General features: G+C 41.9%; 1 protein-coding gene across 7 annotated transcripts in view; it reads left to right on the forward strand.

Moving 5' to 3' along the window:
* Positions 1-18,273, forward strand: part of FIG4 (FIG4 phosphoinositide 5-phosphatase) — a 130,863-nt gene extending 112,590 nt beyond the window's left edge. For all 7 annotated transcript variants that reach the window (XM_042939557.1, XM_042939554.1, XM_042939560.1 and 4 more), the window contains one exon: positions 17,927-18,273. In XM_042939557.1, coding sequence (XP_042795491.1) covers positions 17,927-18,104 — 178 coding nt within the window. In that variant the 3' untranslated portion in view covers positions 18,105-18,273. The remainder of the gene's footprint in view (positions 1-17,926) is intronic.
* The last annotated feature ends 221 nt before the right edge of the window (positions 18,274-18,494 follow it).

The following is an 18,494-nucleotide window of genomic DNA, read 5'->3' on the forward strand; positions in this document are numbered from 1 at the left end:
GGATTCTCTCTCTCCCTCTCCCTTTGCCCCTCCCTCTCTCTCTTTATCTCTCTCAAAATAAATAAACTTAAAAAAAATTAAAAACTATTAAGGTCATCAAAGACAAGGAAAATCAACTGTCACTGCCACAAAGAACCTAAGGTAACATGACACCTAAATGTAATGTATCTTGAAAGGGACCTTAGAATAGAAAAGAGACATCAAGTAGAAACTAAGTATGGACTTTTAGTTAATAATAATGTGTCAAGATCAGTTCATTAATTGCAATAGATGTACCATACTAATGGAAGATGTTAATAGCAGGGGAAACTGGGTGTGGCTATGTTGGAACTCTTTGTATTCTGCACAATCATTGTACAAATTTGAAGAGGTTCTAAAATTAAAATTTTATTAGAGGAATGCCTTGGTGGCTTAGTTTGTTGAGCATCTAACTCTTGATTTTGGCTCAGGTCATGTTCTCACATTCCGTGGGGTTGAGCCCAGCATTGGGCTCTGCGCTGACAACATGGAGCCTGCTTGGGATTCTCTCTTCCTCTTTCTGCCCCTTCCCTGCTCACCAGCATGAGCTCTCGCTCTCTCTCTCTCTCTCTCTCTCTCTCTCTCTCAAAATAAATAAGCTCTAAAAAAAAAAGGTTTATTAGAGAAAAGATGCAGGATCAAAGAGATGTAACGATATGACATAGCAAACTCATTGATAGCATTTTGTAAATAGAAAAGGTAAAAATATCAGAGTGGGCGTGAAGAATAGAAGTTGGGTGTCATCACCTCTGTGAGGGAGAAAAGACACACGACCATTACTGTAACCCATTGGTCTGAGTTTCCAGGAGGGACCGGCCATTGCTGCTGCTCTTCTAGGAAACTTGAGGACAGAAGGGACAGATTGCTCTCAGAGGTCACGTAAGGTCAGATAGATGACTAGCTGCTCCAGAGTCTACACAGGCCGCACAAGGGAAAGGATGACTCTGGGAGGTGCAACTACACTCTTTGCCCTTTGAGAACAGCTGTTATGTTCTTAATGCGCAATCTGTCCCTTGTTAGCACAATAGCCTTAGTGCTGTGCAGGATAACCAGTCCCTGTTGCCTGTGGCTCAAAGCCAAGTGTCCTTTCATTATACAACTGAAACATTCAAGTTGTAGCCTGCAAAAACAATGCAGTCAAATACCGCCAGCCGCTCTTCCGATGTCTGAAACAGAAAAACTGCACTTCTTTTTATACTAAGATAGATAATATGCCCTACAAACAGGAGGGAAGCCATGCAGTTTATAAATTGCATCCTAAATTGGAAGCATCTTACCTATGTTAGGTCTGAAAATCATCCCGCTTCATTTCTCTAAACCCAAAAGTTCTTTGAAAAACACAAATGACATTTTTGTTTTATAGTTCTCGGAGAGAATGTACAGTGTTGTTCTGCCAGACCTCGGCCAATAAGAATATCGATGGCTGTGGCCGAAACATGAAAAGGACCACCATTGCCACTCACATATGTGCTTGTGGTAGACTGTTGCTTCTGTCTCCTCTGGTGGCAAACACGCATGCCCAACTATGTCCAACTGCTGGAAGCATCCCCTTCCTGCTAGGCCCTTCCAGGAATAGGGGTCACCTGGGAAGCCTGGCTGCCCGCCCCTTGGTAAAGCGAGAGAGAGCAGAGCCGCATGTGCTTTGCTCATTGGCTGGCTATGTTGGTCAGAGTTCAGGTGCAGAAAACATGATCCATTTTAGGTAGATTAAACACAGAGTGATTCATTATAGGATTTTAAGTGACTTTCAGAATCACTGGAGGGCTGAAGAAGAAAACTCTAGACACAGCTTTTAGGAACAACTCCCCAAACCATATGGCAAACCCTCAGAATGGCTTCCACATTTGCCTTGATCAGGAAACTATCCCAAGTAGCTGCTGGGTGCAAAACCAGCCTCTTCAGCTCTAGTTAGGAAGCCATCACTGCTGTGGCCAGTCTGCAGAACCGATACCCTATGTCTTGTTTCCTTCCATATGCCCCCATTCTAAATCAAAGCCTCCTGTGAGTACAAGGTGGTGGGTAGAACCTAAATCACATTTTGAACCTGAACTGCAAGGGACTATGGGATTTATTTTCCCCCTGCTTTTCAGCCCCTGCACACTAGAAGGGGGTTTCAGGTAGATACTGGGGAATCTAAATGCTGTTATCTGCCACAGTCTGTCCCTGTAGCCACCCGTGGATCCATGCATACTCCTCTGTTATCAGCAGAACCCACTCCCTCCCCCACAAGTTACTGCATCTCATTCAAAGCCCAGGATCTCTGGGTTTTGTGCAGCTGTCTTCATCAGGTCCAGATAAGGCTTCTGTAATCTGCTGACCTATAAACAAAAAGACTACCTGTCTGTCCCAATATACAGTGCTTGCAAAGGAAAATAAAAAAACCCTCATTTAGAAAGGGAGAGCATTGGAAATGTCATTTTCACATTAGCAGTCATCACTCCCATCAGGCAAGAATGGTGAAGGCGCCTGGCTCAGGAAGCAGAGTGAGGTCCTTGGGCAGCCCTCTGGAAGGAATGCCTTGCCCGTTAAGCCCCATGACCCAAATCCAGCTGGGATACTAGCCTTCTCCCATCCACTGCAATGAAGTGTAGCTGATAGGCGGTGGTTTTTGATTGTCCTAACTCTGCTGGAACTACTGCTGCTATATAGGCACCGCCTAGGGAGCCAGCTGCAGATGAACCACAAGATTAAGGGTTCCGCCACCTGCTGCCGACTCCCCCTGAGTCTCTGCGTTGCTGAATAGCCTCCACATCTGGACATCTGCAGCATACAGCTGTCTCGGAGGAGACCGCGTCTTGATGGAGTAGATGCGGGCATCGAGCAGGAGTAGACTTTCCCCCAGAGCACAGCCCTAGGTGTCATGTCAGTGTCTACTTCAGCAGCAAGGACAGGATGGCCACGCAGGCAAGGACATACCAGATTTAGGGATCAGCCTCAGGGATAGATGAAAAATATTCTTTTTAAGATAACTATACCAAGTTGGTTCCAGGAAGAAGACGGCAACAACATAGTTTTAAACTCTCTGAATCCTCACAGAAAACAGAACAACTAGGTAGCAAGACCAAATACCCGTACGCATTTACCTCAAAACTATGTGATAAGGTGTCTCCAGAAATCCCTAAGTATAATAAGCAGGTGGTGGAGGTAACCCACCAACAGCCACCAGACCTGCATTATGTCAGCGTTTGTACAAGAGGAAGAAGTGGGGAGGGAACAGCAGGGTATCTGACACACCGGAATAGCCAACAGGAATGCACTGGAGAGGACTGCAGGCCCGTTTGAGCACAGCCGCTGAAAGCGGGATGTTTTACCCAGTTCAGTACTAGCTGAGTGCAGGGGCTTCTGGGTGGGTTCTGAAGGGAGCTGGGGCAGTCTGGGCTACATAAACCCTTGAAACCAAACAGCCAAAGGTCCCTTCCAGGGCAGGGGACCCATCTGACTCTCCATGGACTCAAAATTGAGCAGGACCATGACAGACATGAAGGGAAGAGAGGAGGAGAGAAAGGAGAGAGGTGCGGGAGATCTCAGAAAGCAGTCTGCCGCGGTTTTAAATCCCTCACAAAGACAACCAAAGAAGTTCGGTCAAGTCAGTCAACCTCTCTTGAACCACACCTTCTAAAGGTTCAGGAAAACGAATTTTGTATAATGAGTATCAGAAAGGTATCAAGATCCAGTCCCATATGAAGTTACGAGGAGAACAGAAGAACACAGAGCAGGGATGTTTCCCTGCAGACCTTGCAGGAAGATGTCAGGAAAAGAGATTAAAACTGAAGCATGCTATTTCAAAATGAGCTTAAAATACAAAACTTAAAAACTCAAAAAGAAATGAAGAAAAACAGGGGCGCCTGGGTGGCTCAGTCAGTTAAGTGTCTTTAGCTCAGGTCATGATCTCGTGATTCGTGAGTTCAAGCCCCATGTCAGGCTCTGTGCTGACAGCTCAGAGCCTGGAACCTGCTTGGGATTCTGTGTCTCCCTCTCTCTCTGACCCTCTCCCACTCGTACTCTGTCTCTCTCTCTAAAAAATGAATAAACATTAAAAATTTTTTTAAAAAAGAAATGAAGCAACACAAAGATTTAAGAGAAAGTGTCTATACTGGCAACAGGCAAAGATTTAACATGGATAATAGGAGTCCTGAAGAAGAAAAATAAAGCAAGAGAACAGAAAAAAAATACTAAAACTGTAATGGCAAAAAAGAACAAACCTTCTGAAATAAATAACTACTTAAAACTATATATTGAGAGAGCACACCATATACATGAGAATAGTAACCCAGAATGATACAATATAGTAAGTTAAACTAGACATTATTTTTTTTTAAGTATGAAATTTGTTGTCAAATTGGTTTCCATACAACACCCAGTGCTCATCCCAACAGGTGCCCTCCTTAATACCCATCACCCACCCTCCCCTCCCTCCCATCCCCCATCAACCCTCAGTTTGTTCTCAGTTTTTAAGAGTCTCTTATACTTTGGCTCCCTCCCTCTCTAACCTCTTTTTTTTTCTTCCCCTCCCTCATGGGTTTCTGTTAAGTTTCTCAGGATCCACATAAGAGGGAAACCATATGGTATCTGTCTTTCTCTGTATGACTTATTTCACTTAGCATAACACTCTCCAGTTCCATCCATGTTGCTACAAAAGGCCAGATTTCATTCTTTCTCGTTGCCAGGTAGTATTCCATTGTGTATATAAACCACAATTTCTTTATCCATTCATCAGTTGATGGACATTTAGGCTCTTTCCATAATTTGGCTATTGTTGAGAGTGCTGCTATAAACATTGGGGTACAAGTGCCCTATGCATTAGCACTCTTGTATCCCTTGGGTAAATTCCTAGCAGTGCTATTGCTGGGTCATAGGGTAGATCTATTTTTACTTTTTTGAGGAAACTCCACACTGTTTTCCAGAGAGGCTGCACCAGTTTGCATTCCCACCAACAGTGCAAGAGGGTTCCCGTTTCTCCACATCCTCTCCAGCATCTATAGTCTCCTGATTTGTTCATTTTAGCCACTCTGACTGGCGTGAGGTGATATCTGAGTGTGGTTTTGATTTTAAACTAGACCTTAAAGGGGGGAAAAAAAAACCTTTAGACATCTAAATAAAAGGGAAGACTTCTAAGGGAAATAAAATTAGATTATCCTCATACTTTTTAGATGCAACACTTTATGTCAAAAAAATGGAGTAATATATTTAGGATTCTCAAGGAAAAAAATGTGAACTGAGAATATTATTTTGAAATCTCTGAAGTATAAAAGCAGAGACAAAGTGTTATCAACAAGTAAGAACTTGCTGTATGTACACATACAATGTTCCAGTAACAAGAAGAACCTCTAGTGCCCACTTTGTGGTCTTGAAATACCAGTTCATCACTAACAGGAACCAGGGCTCTGGGAGAAGTAGCTGATTCCAGGTCAGTGTACAAAAGGAATCTGGAACATGTTTGTCAATCCGGATAGCAAGAAAGCTATTAAAGATTACTGGGGTCATATCAAGAGGACTCAGGAGTGAACTTGAAGAGGCTCCCACTGGATAAAGATAGGATCATTTGAACTTCAATAATAATAATAATTGCAGTGGAATGGAACTCATCAAATATGTTTAAACTCATGAGTTTATAATTTTTTTTTTTTTTTTAATTCTGGTCACTTTGGAAGGATTATAGGGAACCATCATTATCTGGAAAACTAGAAAATAAAGGGAAAGAAGCATGTGACACTCTGAATCTTATGAATGGTACCACTGGATAACAAAATAAGAGGTGAGGGAAAGCATCCTTTAAAAAAAAAAACAGTGTTAAATGAAAAAGAAATAGGATAATTAGCATTGGCAATCTCCAGTGAATTAACAGATGTAAGCATTTAGCATTATTGGCTGTTAACATGAAAAACGATAAACAGCTAGACAGTATGGGCCTCCTGATGAAACAACTCACCCACCTCCTATACTCTTGCCAAAGCAGATTCTCACCAAGCTTCTAGATGCAGTTGCTGACTTGCAGGAAATACAAAGGACAGAGGAACATTTTGAACTGCATTATGAATATGCAGTCAGCAAAATCCAGGCTGAGAGAAACCACAACCTGGATCCTTCAGCTAATTAATTGTTAGGAAAAGAAAGAGAATCTGTAGTTTAAAAATCATATCCCACTTTTGAAAACAGGCAAGATTAAACTATAGCCTAAGGCTGCCCATGTGAATGAAAAAGTCGTTTTTAAAAGTGCAAAGAAGTGATTGGTATAGAAGTCAGGGCAATGGCTGCTATGGTTGTGATAAAAATGGGGCACATGGAAGGAGCCCAGCTGCTGGAATTTCTGTTCCTTGACCTGGTGGTGTTCACCTTATAATATTGCTGTGTGTTTGTTTTGTGCAGTTTCCTGTATCTGTGTTTTATTTTACAATAAAAAGGTGAAATGCATTGATAATTCTGAAGCACAGTAGTTTGTCCATGGTAAATATTAGGGAAACATTGTTATTTTTTTATATTTAATTGACATTAATATATGGCAGTGATATAATGTAACCAAAAACTTTACTCTGACAAGCTTGTAAACAGCCTCTAAGGCCTTTATGTGTATTACATTGATTACTTTATATATAACAGTGTAAAAAGTCACACTTTAAGAGCAAGATGTTCCAACTGTATCTAAGAAGTAGTGTTTCGATATGTTGTCTAGATTTATTGGCTCCTTTACCCCAACCACTCATCAGCAATACTTTTGTTCCAGTATCTACACATTGTAAATGTCCACTAAATGGACACAGTAAAAATGAGTTCACATGGACTCATTTGAAGTACAAAACTTTGGATGGCGAGTAACTCGCTCTGTGAGTGTCGCACAAGATGGACAAATATTTCTAATACATTTCTAAACGAGTGGTGTCTTGCAATACGAGTCGTACACGACACTGAACGTAACACGATCACAACTGAGCCAGTGGTTCTTGACATTCACTTTGATATCCAAGTGCTTTGGATTACAGGCATGTTTCCAGAATGAATTATGCTCACAAACCGAGGTTTTACTGCATGTCATTTTATGGGGAGGGCCGAAATGTATGAATTGCCCTTTCCTCGGCATTATGTTTAAAGAATATATGTATATATATACATATATATGTATATATACACACACATATATGTATATATACACATATATATACATATATGTGTGTGTATATATATATGTATATATATATACATACATATATATATTATATATTATATGTTATAATTATAATATATAATATATAATAGTTTAGTTAGTGTATATAAACATAAATATATATTGTATATAAGTATTTTATCTATATATGTAGCATGTCTGTGTGTAAACATACATTTGCTATTTTTTCATCTAGTGATCTGATGAGAAATGACAAATGAGTCTTCAAAACACAGGGTTTAGCAGCCTTAGACATTACACATGCATAACTTCCTTGAGATACATTAAGGTCATTGTGTTCTATAATTGTTCTGTGTTGTGGTTGCCTAAGCTTAGGCATAAAATCCTTCACTTTTGTGACACTGCAGTGCCCTTCTGGTTGGCCTGTCATTGTCATGGCTCCCTGACAGATTGAAGGCAGATGAGTGTCCGGGAAACACACAATAACAGTTTTACTGTCCTCGTGCTCTCTGCATTACCAAAATGCCACCTCCTTCTCTCCAATCACAACCTTAGTCTGCTCTGTGGAGTTGAGGTTCCTTATTGCTGAGCCTTTGAAGGGCCTCATTTACAGACAGCAGCCGGCATCTCTGGTTTGTGAGGTGGATACATCCTATGTTCCGCCATCACAGATTGTATTCTTCACTTCCTTCTCATCGCCCCTATTGCTTCTTCTATGGTGGGTTGTTTAGAGACTGGCATTATTGTCATCTTCTCTTGAAGGAATTTTAACCTGCCTGTGAGATTTCTAACCTCCCTTTCAGGGTTTCTGCTAAAGGACAGTCCAATCATCTTGTCATAATAGCACCTATTAAAAGGATTTGGAAATGTTTGTACATAAAGAAATCAGATTTGTTCACTATTCTGTGTCATGTTCATTAGCTGTCAATGGCATAGGCCGAAATGACTGGACTTTGTTAGGGATCATGTGTTAGAGTCATAGCATTTTGTGTGTTAATATAGACTTGCTGTCTTTTAGTAGGAATAAAAAGGAAATTAAGTTTTCTTTACCTTGATAATGGTTAGAATGTCACCAGCAGCTAATAACATGGTTTAATTTCCCAGTACATGGGTTAAGCGCTTGCCCCTGAAGCCTGTCACCTTTATTCTATCTACCCAAAGACATGTGAAAATGTCCTGGAGGGGCAAGGCAGCAGATAATGTGAGTGCTTACCTATATTTCCCATGTTGAACTTGGCATGACAGGTATGTCAAAGTGAGTATAGGCAGTGCCTGCTTTCTTGGATCCCAGACTACAGGGGTCTGTTTTGCTTTTTGTTTTATTAGAGGTGATTTGAAGATTGACACGTTCCTCTTGATTTCAGCCTAGTAACTTTGTTCATCTCTGAGTCACTGTTTCCTCACCTCTAAAGAAGAATAAGGACCCACCCCTTCTGCCTCACCAGTGTTTTTTGAGCAACTTGATAGCTTTATACCCCACTGGAAAGCACTCCAACTTCCTTTCAGTTTGTCCATTTATAGAGTATCTGAAGAAAGGAATTTAAGAGCAATCTTCTGATGGGAAATCTATCATTTCCCACCATCCTGTCAAATGACAGCTTCCCTATCATTTCAGATAATTCAAAACACACTAAATTCATGTTCTGAACTTAGAAACCCAAGGTAAAATCTGATTCCGTAACCAGACATCATTCATTCATTCAATGAATAATTATTGAGCACTTACTGTATGCCAGGTGCTCTTCTGGGCATTGAAATTAAAGAGGTGATCAAAATGGGGGTCACATTCCTAGTAAGTATATAAATATATAAATAAAAGATCAGAAAGTGATAAATGCTATAGATATATTAGGATAATGGGCTTAGAAAGACATAAAAGAACCCAAAATTCATGAGGAAAAATAGGAAAGAGATTCTAAAACAGTCTGACCAAAAGAACTTTCTGTGGTGATGGAAATAATTCTATATCTGCGCTATGTAAAACAGTGGCCATTAGCTGCATGTGGCTATCAGGCACTTGAAATGTGACCAGTGCTACTAAGGAACTACTTTTAAAGTTTATTTAATTTCAATTAAGTTTAAGTAGCCACATGTGGCTAACGGCCGCCATATTGGACAGGTGCAGTTCGAGAGCTATGTTTTGGAGTTAGGTGTCTATACTTAAGCACAGAATGTGGTGTCTGTACTTATGCACAGAATGTGAGCAATATGCAATGTTCTCTAGATTTTTAATGTGATAAAGCAAACACATTCTCACTCTATCATTTTGGTAAAATAGATTCATGACTAGGCTTCAATATATGAGTACTTTACTGGAAAGATACAAGCAATCTAATAAGACAGCTAAAGAGAAGCAATGGACGATTATATATATATATATATATATATATATATATATATATATATATATATTTATATATTTGTGGATATATATGTGTGGATGCCATATATAGATATATCTAGATATATCTATATATGGCATCCACACACTGAAGGCTAAAGGCTCTGAGGAGTATTAAAGGCTATAAAGAGAGATTTATTTCACGGTGATGTGTACTATAGACCCCTCTGCTGGTTATGTGATAAAGGCTAGTATTTTCTAATAGAAATTCTAAAACCTGCAGAAAGACAAATAGACCAATAATCAAGGGCTGGTACTATTAAGGCATTTGCTGAGGTTTTGTTCCTCTGAGACCAGAGCATCTGATCAATTTTGAATCTGCTCTTGTTATGGTTTTCCTCAGAAAGCAGAGGAAATTATGAAAGAAATGACCTAATGCCCATTATCTGTAAGTAAAGGGGTTGGTCAAGATCTTTTGTAAGGTCCTCTTTAGATCTAGTAGTCTTTTGATACTGTGACTCAGTTATGACCAACAAAGAATCATTTGGTAATGTGAAAGAAAGAACCTTGGGGGAAAAAAACTTGAAGTTTGTGGTAGCAACAGAAGGGAAAGATACTTTGTGACCAGAACCATTACTAAATTTTCTGGAAATGTCAGATGGTGTTTGATGTATGCCAGAATGCTAATCATATGCAAAAGTATCACATATATAATACTATTTAAATTATACAAATGCTGTCCAGTTTTTCAATCACCAGCCACAAATTATCATGACATCACTAAATTCAGAAGATGTTTCCATCTGACCAATTAAATGTTTTCTTGTCAGATCAACATGTTTATTGACTATTCAATATGTGTTAGAAAAAAAGCCTCAACAGGAATTGAACTTTAAAAGGGACTTAGGGGCACCTGGGTGGTTTAGTTGGTTAAGCGTCCAACTTGGGGTCAGGTTCGAGCCCTGCATCAGGCTCTGTGCTGACAGCTCAGAGCCTGGAGCCTGCTTCGGATTCTGTGTCCCTCTCTTGTTCTGCCCTCTCCCACTCATTCTCTCTCTCTCTCTCTCTCTCTCTCTCTTTCAATCTCTCTCTCTCTCTCTCTCTCTCTCTCTCAAGAATAAATAAAATTTAAAAAAAAATTTAAGGGACTCAAACATTAGTTCTGCATGCAAGTGTAAGATACAGTTGTTATCAGACATGGTCGTATTATAACCAAGCAAGTAATACAACATTTAAGAAAGAGCATGAGGGCGCCTGCGTGGCTCAGTCGGTTACGTGGCCGACTTTGGCTCAGATCATGATCTCAAGGTTCGTGAGTTCGAGCCCCACGTTGGGCTCTTTGCTGACCGCTTGGAGCCTGCTTTGGATTCTGTTTCTCCCTTTCTCTCTGCCCCTACCCCACTTGCAATCTCTCTCTCTCCCACTCTCTCTCTCAAACATAAATAAACATTAATTTTTTTTTTAGAAAGAGTATTAAAGGGCACCAAAGAAAGCATTTTCCTTAAAAACACGTGGTGTGTCTTATGAACTTCTGCCTGAAGTGTTTCTCTTCTGTGAATGGGAACTGCAGTTAAGGCTAAATGTCATCAATCCTTGGTGTTTGAGCGCACTGAGCAATGTGGGTTAAGTAGCCCACAAATGAACGGGCAAATATATTATTTTAAATAAGACTTTAACATTCCTTGAGGGGAAATACAGAGCTTTTCTTGAGGATGGAACTAGGTCCTGTAGATAAAAAGAAATGAGCCTGCAAATTTGTAATTATAATATTTTATCTCCAGAAATACTGCTGGCATTTGAATTAGGGGCAGTAGGTTTTATCCCTTTGGGGGCTGTGAGGAGAAGTTGAAAAAAAAAATTCCCTGTGTTTATGGCCAGGAGGGAAAAGTGGAACCATTTTCTCCACCATGAAAATGCAATAAAAGGCCAACTCTCTCTACTGGAATGAATAAAAGAAAGTAGTTTCACAATTTCCACATCATTTGGTGTTTAAATACTGGTCTTTTCATCTAGAAACAGATGGCATCGAAGCTAATAAAAAGACTATTCTGTGTAGTATTGAGAGCATTATTGGGTATTCTGTCTCTTTCCAGTACCCTCAGAGACAAGGTGCTGATCGGCAGCCCCTTGTGAGGGTCTTGGAGGTTTTTATATTTCTTTCCCACCTTGGAAATGTGTAAGCCAATGGTGAAATCAGACGTGTTCCTCATCAGGAAATGTGTGGTGCATCTGATATTACTGCTTGTATCTTGCAATTAGACGTCAAATTAGGGTTCTCGATGGAAGGTTAGCACGGTATATATTTGAAAGGAGAATTCTTGTTTAAACGTGTTCAGTACTGCTGACCGACCACAAGTAAGATCTTATTTAGCATTTTAGATCCATTCTGGTCTCCTTAGACCAGAGTCTCAAACTTTAGTGAGTGTCAGAATCCCTGGAAGGCTTGTTAAACATCTTTGCTAGGCCCCACCTTCGGAGATTCTGATTCAGTAGGTCTGGAGGAGGACGTGAGAGTTTGTATCTCTAACAAGTTCCCAGATGATGCTAGTGCTCCTGGTCTGGGGACCACACTTGGAGAACCACTGCCTTAAGACCATGGGGAGCTTCTTGAGACTGGCTTCTTGATGGCCAAGTAAAATGAAGAAACAAAAGTGTTTTGTGTGTTTCTGTTTCTCCTTCCTCATTTTTCTGATTATGCCAACAATATTGGGTATGTCTTAAGCTTCTTCATTATCATTTTGTTGGGGTTTTTTTCCACCATTTTGGCCTTGTATTTTATTATTTAGAAATTTCCAGCAGAACTATCATTAAGTATCTTTGTCAGGAGATGCCTATGAGAATCTAAATTGGAAACAGGGACAGGCAGGCCTGTCAGCTCTTCCTACAAAACCACACAACACAGGAACAATAACCAGCCAGGCCTCGAGGTACAAGGTGATCAACCACCCAAGGTATAGTCCAGTAGCCTCCATGTGCTGATTTAGGTAAACAACAAAAACTTTGCAGATGTAGATTTTTTTTAAAAAAAATTTTTTAATGTTTGTTTATTTTTGAAAGACACAGAATCTAAGCAACCTCCAGGCTCTGAGCTGTCAACACAGAGCCCGATGTGGGGTTCAAACTCACGAACCATGAGATCATGACCTGAGCTAAAGTCAGACGCTTAACCTACTGAGCCACCCAGGTGCCCCGTAAATCCAATTTCGTGTACTCGTCCACAGCAGCCAAGCTACCAGGCACTTTGACTAGTTATGAGCTAGGAAATGGACTGAATTCAGTTTGAAACAATTCAACAGACCCTACGGGGGGGTGGGGGGGGGTTGTGACTGGCAGGGGTGGGAGGGACTTGACTGGGGTCAAGTCCTTGAGGACGCCCTTCCCTCACTGGGACGTCTTCAGTGTTTCCTTGTCCCTGCTGTCACCAACAGGGGACGATGTGTGTAAAGGCTCAATCAAGCCCTTGCTAGAGAGCAGTTGTTGGCTAACAGCAGGATGGATCCACATGTCAGCAAGCAGAATCCGTCCACATGACTGGGACAGGCTGTACCCTGTGTCCCTGAAGTCCAGATGGGGGTCCCAGCCTAAGCATGCTTGAAAGGACCCTTCACCCCCAAAACCCTCACTACCTGTTGCTCTATGTGCAAAGTCCTCACTACCTGGTACATGCTCCCAAGTGGAGATTTGGTTCAGCTTGGAGCCTGGCTCACACCCGCTCTTCCCCTGCAGGACCCTTTGACCACGACCGTAGCCCCCAGGACCTGTCACAACCTAGCCTGACATCCAGTCCAGCCTCGCATGCTACTGCATTCACCATTCTTGTCTAAGAGACAGGCTGTCTGCCTGCAGGCCAGAAGGGTGGGCCCTGTCTGTGCCTCCAGTAGGCTTCCAGGCTCTCCTATTTGAGGAACTAGATTTCTATACCACTCATGGTTTTATTTCACAGATCATGGTGGTGAGTTTAGGATTTCTAGTCCTTGCGTGGTTACCATACATGTCCTGACACCTTCTTGTTTTTTCAGGTCTGAAACATCTCCCCCAACATACCCTGGTTGTTTTAAACCCTAAGTGACCCTTCTAAGAGCAACAGTGGATTCAGAGGATGCGGGCCACATGTGCTGAGCAAGTCCCCACTACTTTGGTTGCTTCAAAAAAACAGGGCTTCGGGGCACCTGGGTGGCTCAGTGGGTTAGGTGTACGACTTCAGCTCAGGTCATGATCTCGCAGTCTGTGGGTTCGGGCCCTGCACTGGGCACTGTGCTGACAGCTTAGAGCCTGGAGCCTGCTTCAGTTTCTGTGTCTCCTCCTCTCTCTGCCCCTCCCATGCTCGCACTGTGTCTCTCTATCTCTTTCAAAGGTAAATAAACATCAAAAAAAAAAAAAACAAAAAACAGGGCTTCTACGATATCCCCAATTCACTTTTACTCAGAAGAGAAGTGCCCCCAGCATCAAGGCACAAAGACAGCAGTCACTTGGGGCTAAATGACAATGAGAATGACCAGCGACCTTCATGAGGTCTGAGGCAGAGTCACTGGGGAAGACAAGTTCATTTTGGCATGGACAGGCATCAGAAGGAAGGCTCAATACCGGGATCTCCCTTTGGGCCCCAGCAGTCCTCAGAATAGAAAGAGACTTTGAATCTAGAAGCACAAAAAAGACAAAGGCAATAGTTAATGCATTTTCTGACTCCCTACGTGTTTTGACACCAGAGTGAGGTAGCGTTGGAGCCCTAAACCCACGTGCCACTCAATCTGATACCATTTCAGGCTGATGTTTGGCATTTCATATTGAGTGTTTGTAATAGTGCCCATTACTCTATGCTGCAGTGAAGCAGTGTACCAAGAAGTAGGGTGAGGACTCCTGACCGATTTACTGGCAAGAAAGCAAAGGCACTGGGTAGAAGTGGCTGGTCTGTGACCCTTATCACGGTTGTCCGGGCCCTACATCCATGGGCAGTTGGCAGGCCCTGGTGCTGTTACCTCCCACAGCCTGCCCACCTGTATATTCAGCTGAGGCCTCTGAAGGATAAAACAATTACTTGGTCACTTGGCATGTCCCCTTTCTCTCTCTCTTTTTTTTAATATGACATTTATTGGCAAATTGGTTTCCATACAACACCCAGTGCTCATCCCAATAGGTGCCCTCCTCAGTGCCCATCACCCACTTTCCCCTTCCTCCCACCCCCCATCAACCTTCAGTTTATTCTCAGTCTTTAAGAGTCTCTTAAGGTTTGCCTCCTTCCCTCTTTGTAACTTGCTTCCCCCTTCTCCTCCCCCATGGTCTTCTGTTAAGTTTCTCAGGATCCACATAAGAGTGAAAACATATGGTATCTGTCTTTCTCTGTATGACTTATTTCACTTAGCATAACACTCTCCATTTCCATCCATGTTGCTACAAAGGGCCATATTTCATTATTTCTCATTGCCAAGTAGTATTTCATTGTGTATATAAACCACAATTTCTTCATACATCAGTTGATGGACATTTAGGCTCTTTCCATAATTTGGCTATTGTTGAAAGTGCTGCTATAAACATTGGGGTACAAGTGTCCCTATGCATCAGCACTCCTGTATCCCTTAGGTAAATTCCTAGCAGTGCTATTGCTGGGTCATAGGGTAGATCTATTTTTAATTTTTTGAGGAACCTCCACACTGTTTTCCAGAGCGGCTGCACCAGTTTGCATTCCCACCAACAGTGCAAGAGGGTTCCCACCCTTTCTCAACTCATTAAGGTTTAGTGCTCAGACTAGGGATGTCTGGTGTGATTCCTGCCAGAGAGGTGTTTGTTAATGCACAAAGGGTTCTGGGCAAAGATCCGGCTTCAAAGACAGGACAGAAACCAGTAGTCCCATTTTTAAATTGACTTTAAGCATTTCATCTTAAAATGGAGAGTATAATCCCAATGCTTCCTGCCTTCCAGGATGAGTGTGAAAATTAAGTAAGATTTGAGAAGAGAAAGAGACTAGACAGGTATAGATGGTGTGGTTCAAGAGTAGTTGCTGTGGCTGGTGCTTTGATGACAATCTCTAGAAACCCTGGTGGAGTCTCCATTTTTAAAATGGTTCAGGTTTAAAAGGTTTGACCCTGAATATTATCACCCACTAAAGAATTGTAGCATTTCAGTTTGACTTATGTAAATGACTGTAGAGTTGCTGTGCTTTTGTGAGGGAAGATTGAGGAGAATAGTTCACATATTAATCATCCTAATTGTTCATCATTGTAATGTGTTATCCACAGACATTAGAAAAACTGTAATTTGTGTATTTTGAAGAACGCACTGAAACCAGGCTGGAGGACAGATTGAGATTCAGATGTCTCAGGACTCTTTCACCTTGGTCTTTCATTTTTTTAACTTTGTGTAAAGCATTTTCCTTTGGTTTTTACTTCAATAAGGTTACGTTCTAAGATTGTGTGAAATTATTTAAGTGCTTTGAAAAAAGGGGAGTGTTTGACAAATGATATACCAGATTTGAATTGAAATACATTTACCTTGAAGTGAAAACCATTGAGGTTGGCTTCCAGAAAGAATATTCCACCTCCAGTTATATTTTATTTTAATGTAATTTAATGCATCTCCAGCCGTGGCAGGATGTGTAAAGGCAAAGCACAGTGAGCTTTGCTTTCTGGGTAAGAAAGACCCACATTTGATTGAAACGTATCCTTTGAGGATGGGGGCATTACAGTACAGCTCCTGTCTTCCACTGTGTGTCTGCACTTCCAAATGTCTCTTGAAATGCTGACGTTCCTAGTACAGACCTAGCTGGGGCTGAGGCCCAATTCTGCTTCTGATGGTAGGGAATCTCCCCCCGGCTTCAGGGGTCCCAGCTAACGCATCCAGGATGCCTTCCTGATGCCTCTGCTACAAGGAGTAAGGCTAGGTCCCAGCCCAGCACAGTAGATTCTTCAGATCTTGTCTCTGTGTTATTTTGGTTCCCTGGCAGAAGAAGTACCCCCCACCCCACAGGGCCAGCCCTGGGCTAAGTCCCTCACAACAACATTTTAGGTTTTTTTTTTTTTTTCAATGTTTATTTATTCTGAGAGAGAGAGGGGGCGTGGAGGGGAGAGAGAGGGAGGGACACAGAATCCGAAGCAGGCTCCAGGCTCTGAGCTGTCAGCATAGAGCCCGATGTGGGGCCCAAACCCACGAACTGCAAGATTATGACCAGAGCTGAAGTTGGGCGCTTAACCAACTGAGCCACCCAGATGCCCCAACAACATTATAGTTTACTATCGTCCCCATCAGTAGCCCCCTTCTTGACCTTTCTTTCACACTCTACACACATGCTCACTCTGCATCACACCTAACTTGGTTGACTCATCCTTTGAGGGCCTGCTCTCAGCTAAGGATGCAATGACTAGTGGGTGCTCAGCCTTCAATGAGTAAAGGTTGTGTCAGATACCACGCTGCATTTTGACAAGGCTTTTCTGGAGACAGCACCTTCCCCAATGGATAAATGGAAATTTCAAGCATTAAGTTAGGCTAGGTGGATGGGAATGGAGGGATATTTTTGGATGAAGAGATTCTTGTGTGCTTTTCCATGCCCCAGAAAGGAAGGAAGCTGCCTGTTACAGATCCGAAATCTCTCATCAGAAGCCTGAGGCCAGATGTGTTTCAGAATTCAGAATTTTGGACTTGTTAGCATAACAAGATGGTACATCCCCAGTGTGATCTGAGGACTTGTCTGATAATTAAACACATTAATATTCACATGAAGTGGGATCAGTATTGTTGGTTCAGGTTAGATGTGCCACCAAATGAATTTCAATTGGGTCAAGTTTTACCACCAACGTGACATTTGGTTATTAAAGCTTGTAGGATTTCAGAATTGCAGATAAGGAATTACTATGCACCTGTAACCATTAACAATAGTTCACATTTACTGAGCACTTACAGTTTGCCAGGCATTATGCTAAGTGAGCACATTATACATATAAACTTATTTGCTCTTCTTATCAATGTAAGGAAGAAATTAGTATCCCTTTACTGATTCCTACTAAATCTTCCTTTAAAAACTGTTGATGACTGTTAGAACAAATAAATGAACTCAATAAAGTTTCAGGGTACAAAATTAATATACAAAAAAAAAAAGTTCGGTTCCTATCGTGTGTCAAGGAACAAAAAATTTATAGCCCCCACCTAAAGTTACTCTAGTCGAGTGAAGGAGGCAGATGGGTGCACAGACATAGGTGTACCTGAGGCACAGGAACAGAGAAAGGTACCCATCTAGCCTGCGCTTCAGGGAAGGCTCCCTGGGCAGGCTCTGGCCCAGCTCTGTCCTCTGGGCAAGGGAGGAAGCCAGCCCAGGGGAGGGGACAGGGGAGATCACCATCACCACTTATTATTAAGTCTGCATGTTCAAGGTCAGTGGCTCTTGAATGCTTTGCAGTCATAGCTCCCTGTGGGTCCTTTATTTTCTTTAATGTAGCCATGTCTCCTCTTCTCTTCTATAGAACACCTATCTCAGCTTTCTCACAAGACAACATCTATGAAGTACAGCCTCCAAGGGTAGACAGAAAATCTACAGAGATCTTCCAAGCCCACATCCAGGCCAGTCAAGGTATCATGCAGCCTCTTGGAAAGGAAGATACTTCCATGTACCGAGAATACATCAGGAACCGCTACCTGTGAAGAGAAAACAGGTCCCCCCATGAATTTGCCTACATTGTAATCTGTTTTATCTCCTCTTAAAACATTAATTTCCCGGGAGTCCTTTACATCTGAAAGTTTTTCCTCTTTTTGTAACTGGTGAACTACAAATTACAGGAAATAAAGAAATGCTTAAATATTTTGCTGTCAATGCCTTTGCTTTATTTTAGAAATACTTCTATAAATGCAGTCAATATAGGGACACCTGGGTGTCTCAGTCGATTGAGCGTCCAACTTGGGCCAGGTCATGATCTCACATTTACGGGTTCAAGCCCCATAGTCGGCCCTGTGCTGCCAGCTCAGAGCCTGGAGCCTGCTTTGGATTCTGTGTCTCCCTGTCTCTCTGCCTTCCCCCTGCTTGAGCTCTGTCTC

Source organism: Panthera leo, chromosome B2, assembly GCF_018350215.1.
Source record: "Panthera leo isolate Ple1 chromosome B2, P.leo_Ple1_pat1.1, whole genome shotgun sequence".
Lineage (NCBI taxonomy): Eukaryota > Metazoa > Chordata > Mammalia > Carnivora > Felidae > Panthera > Panthera leo.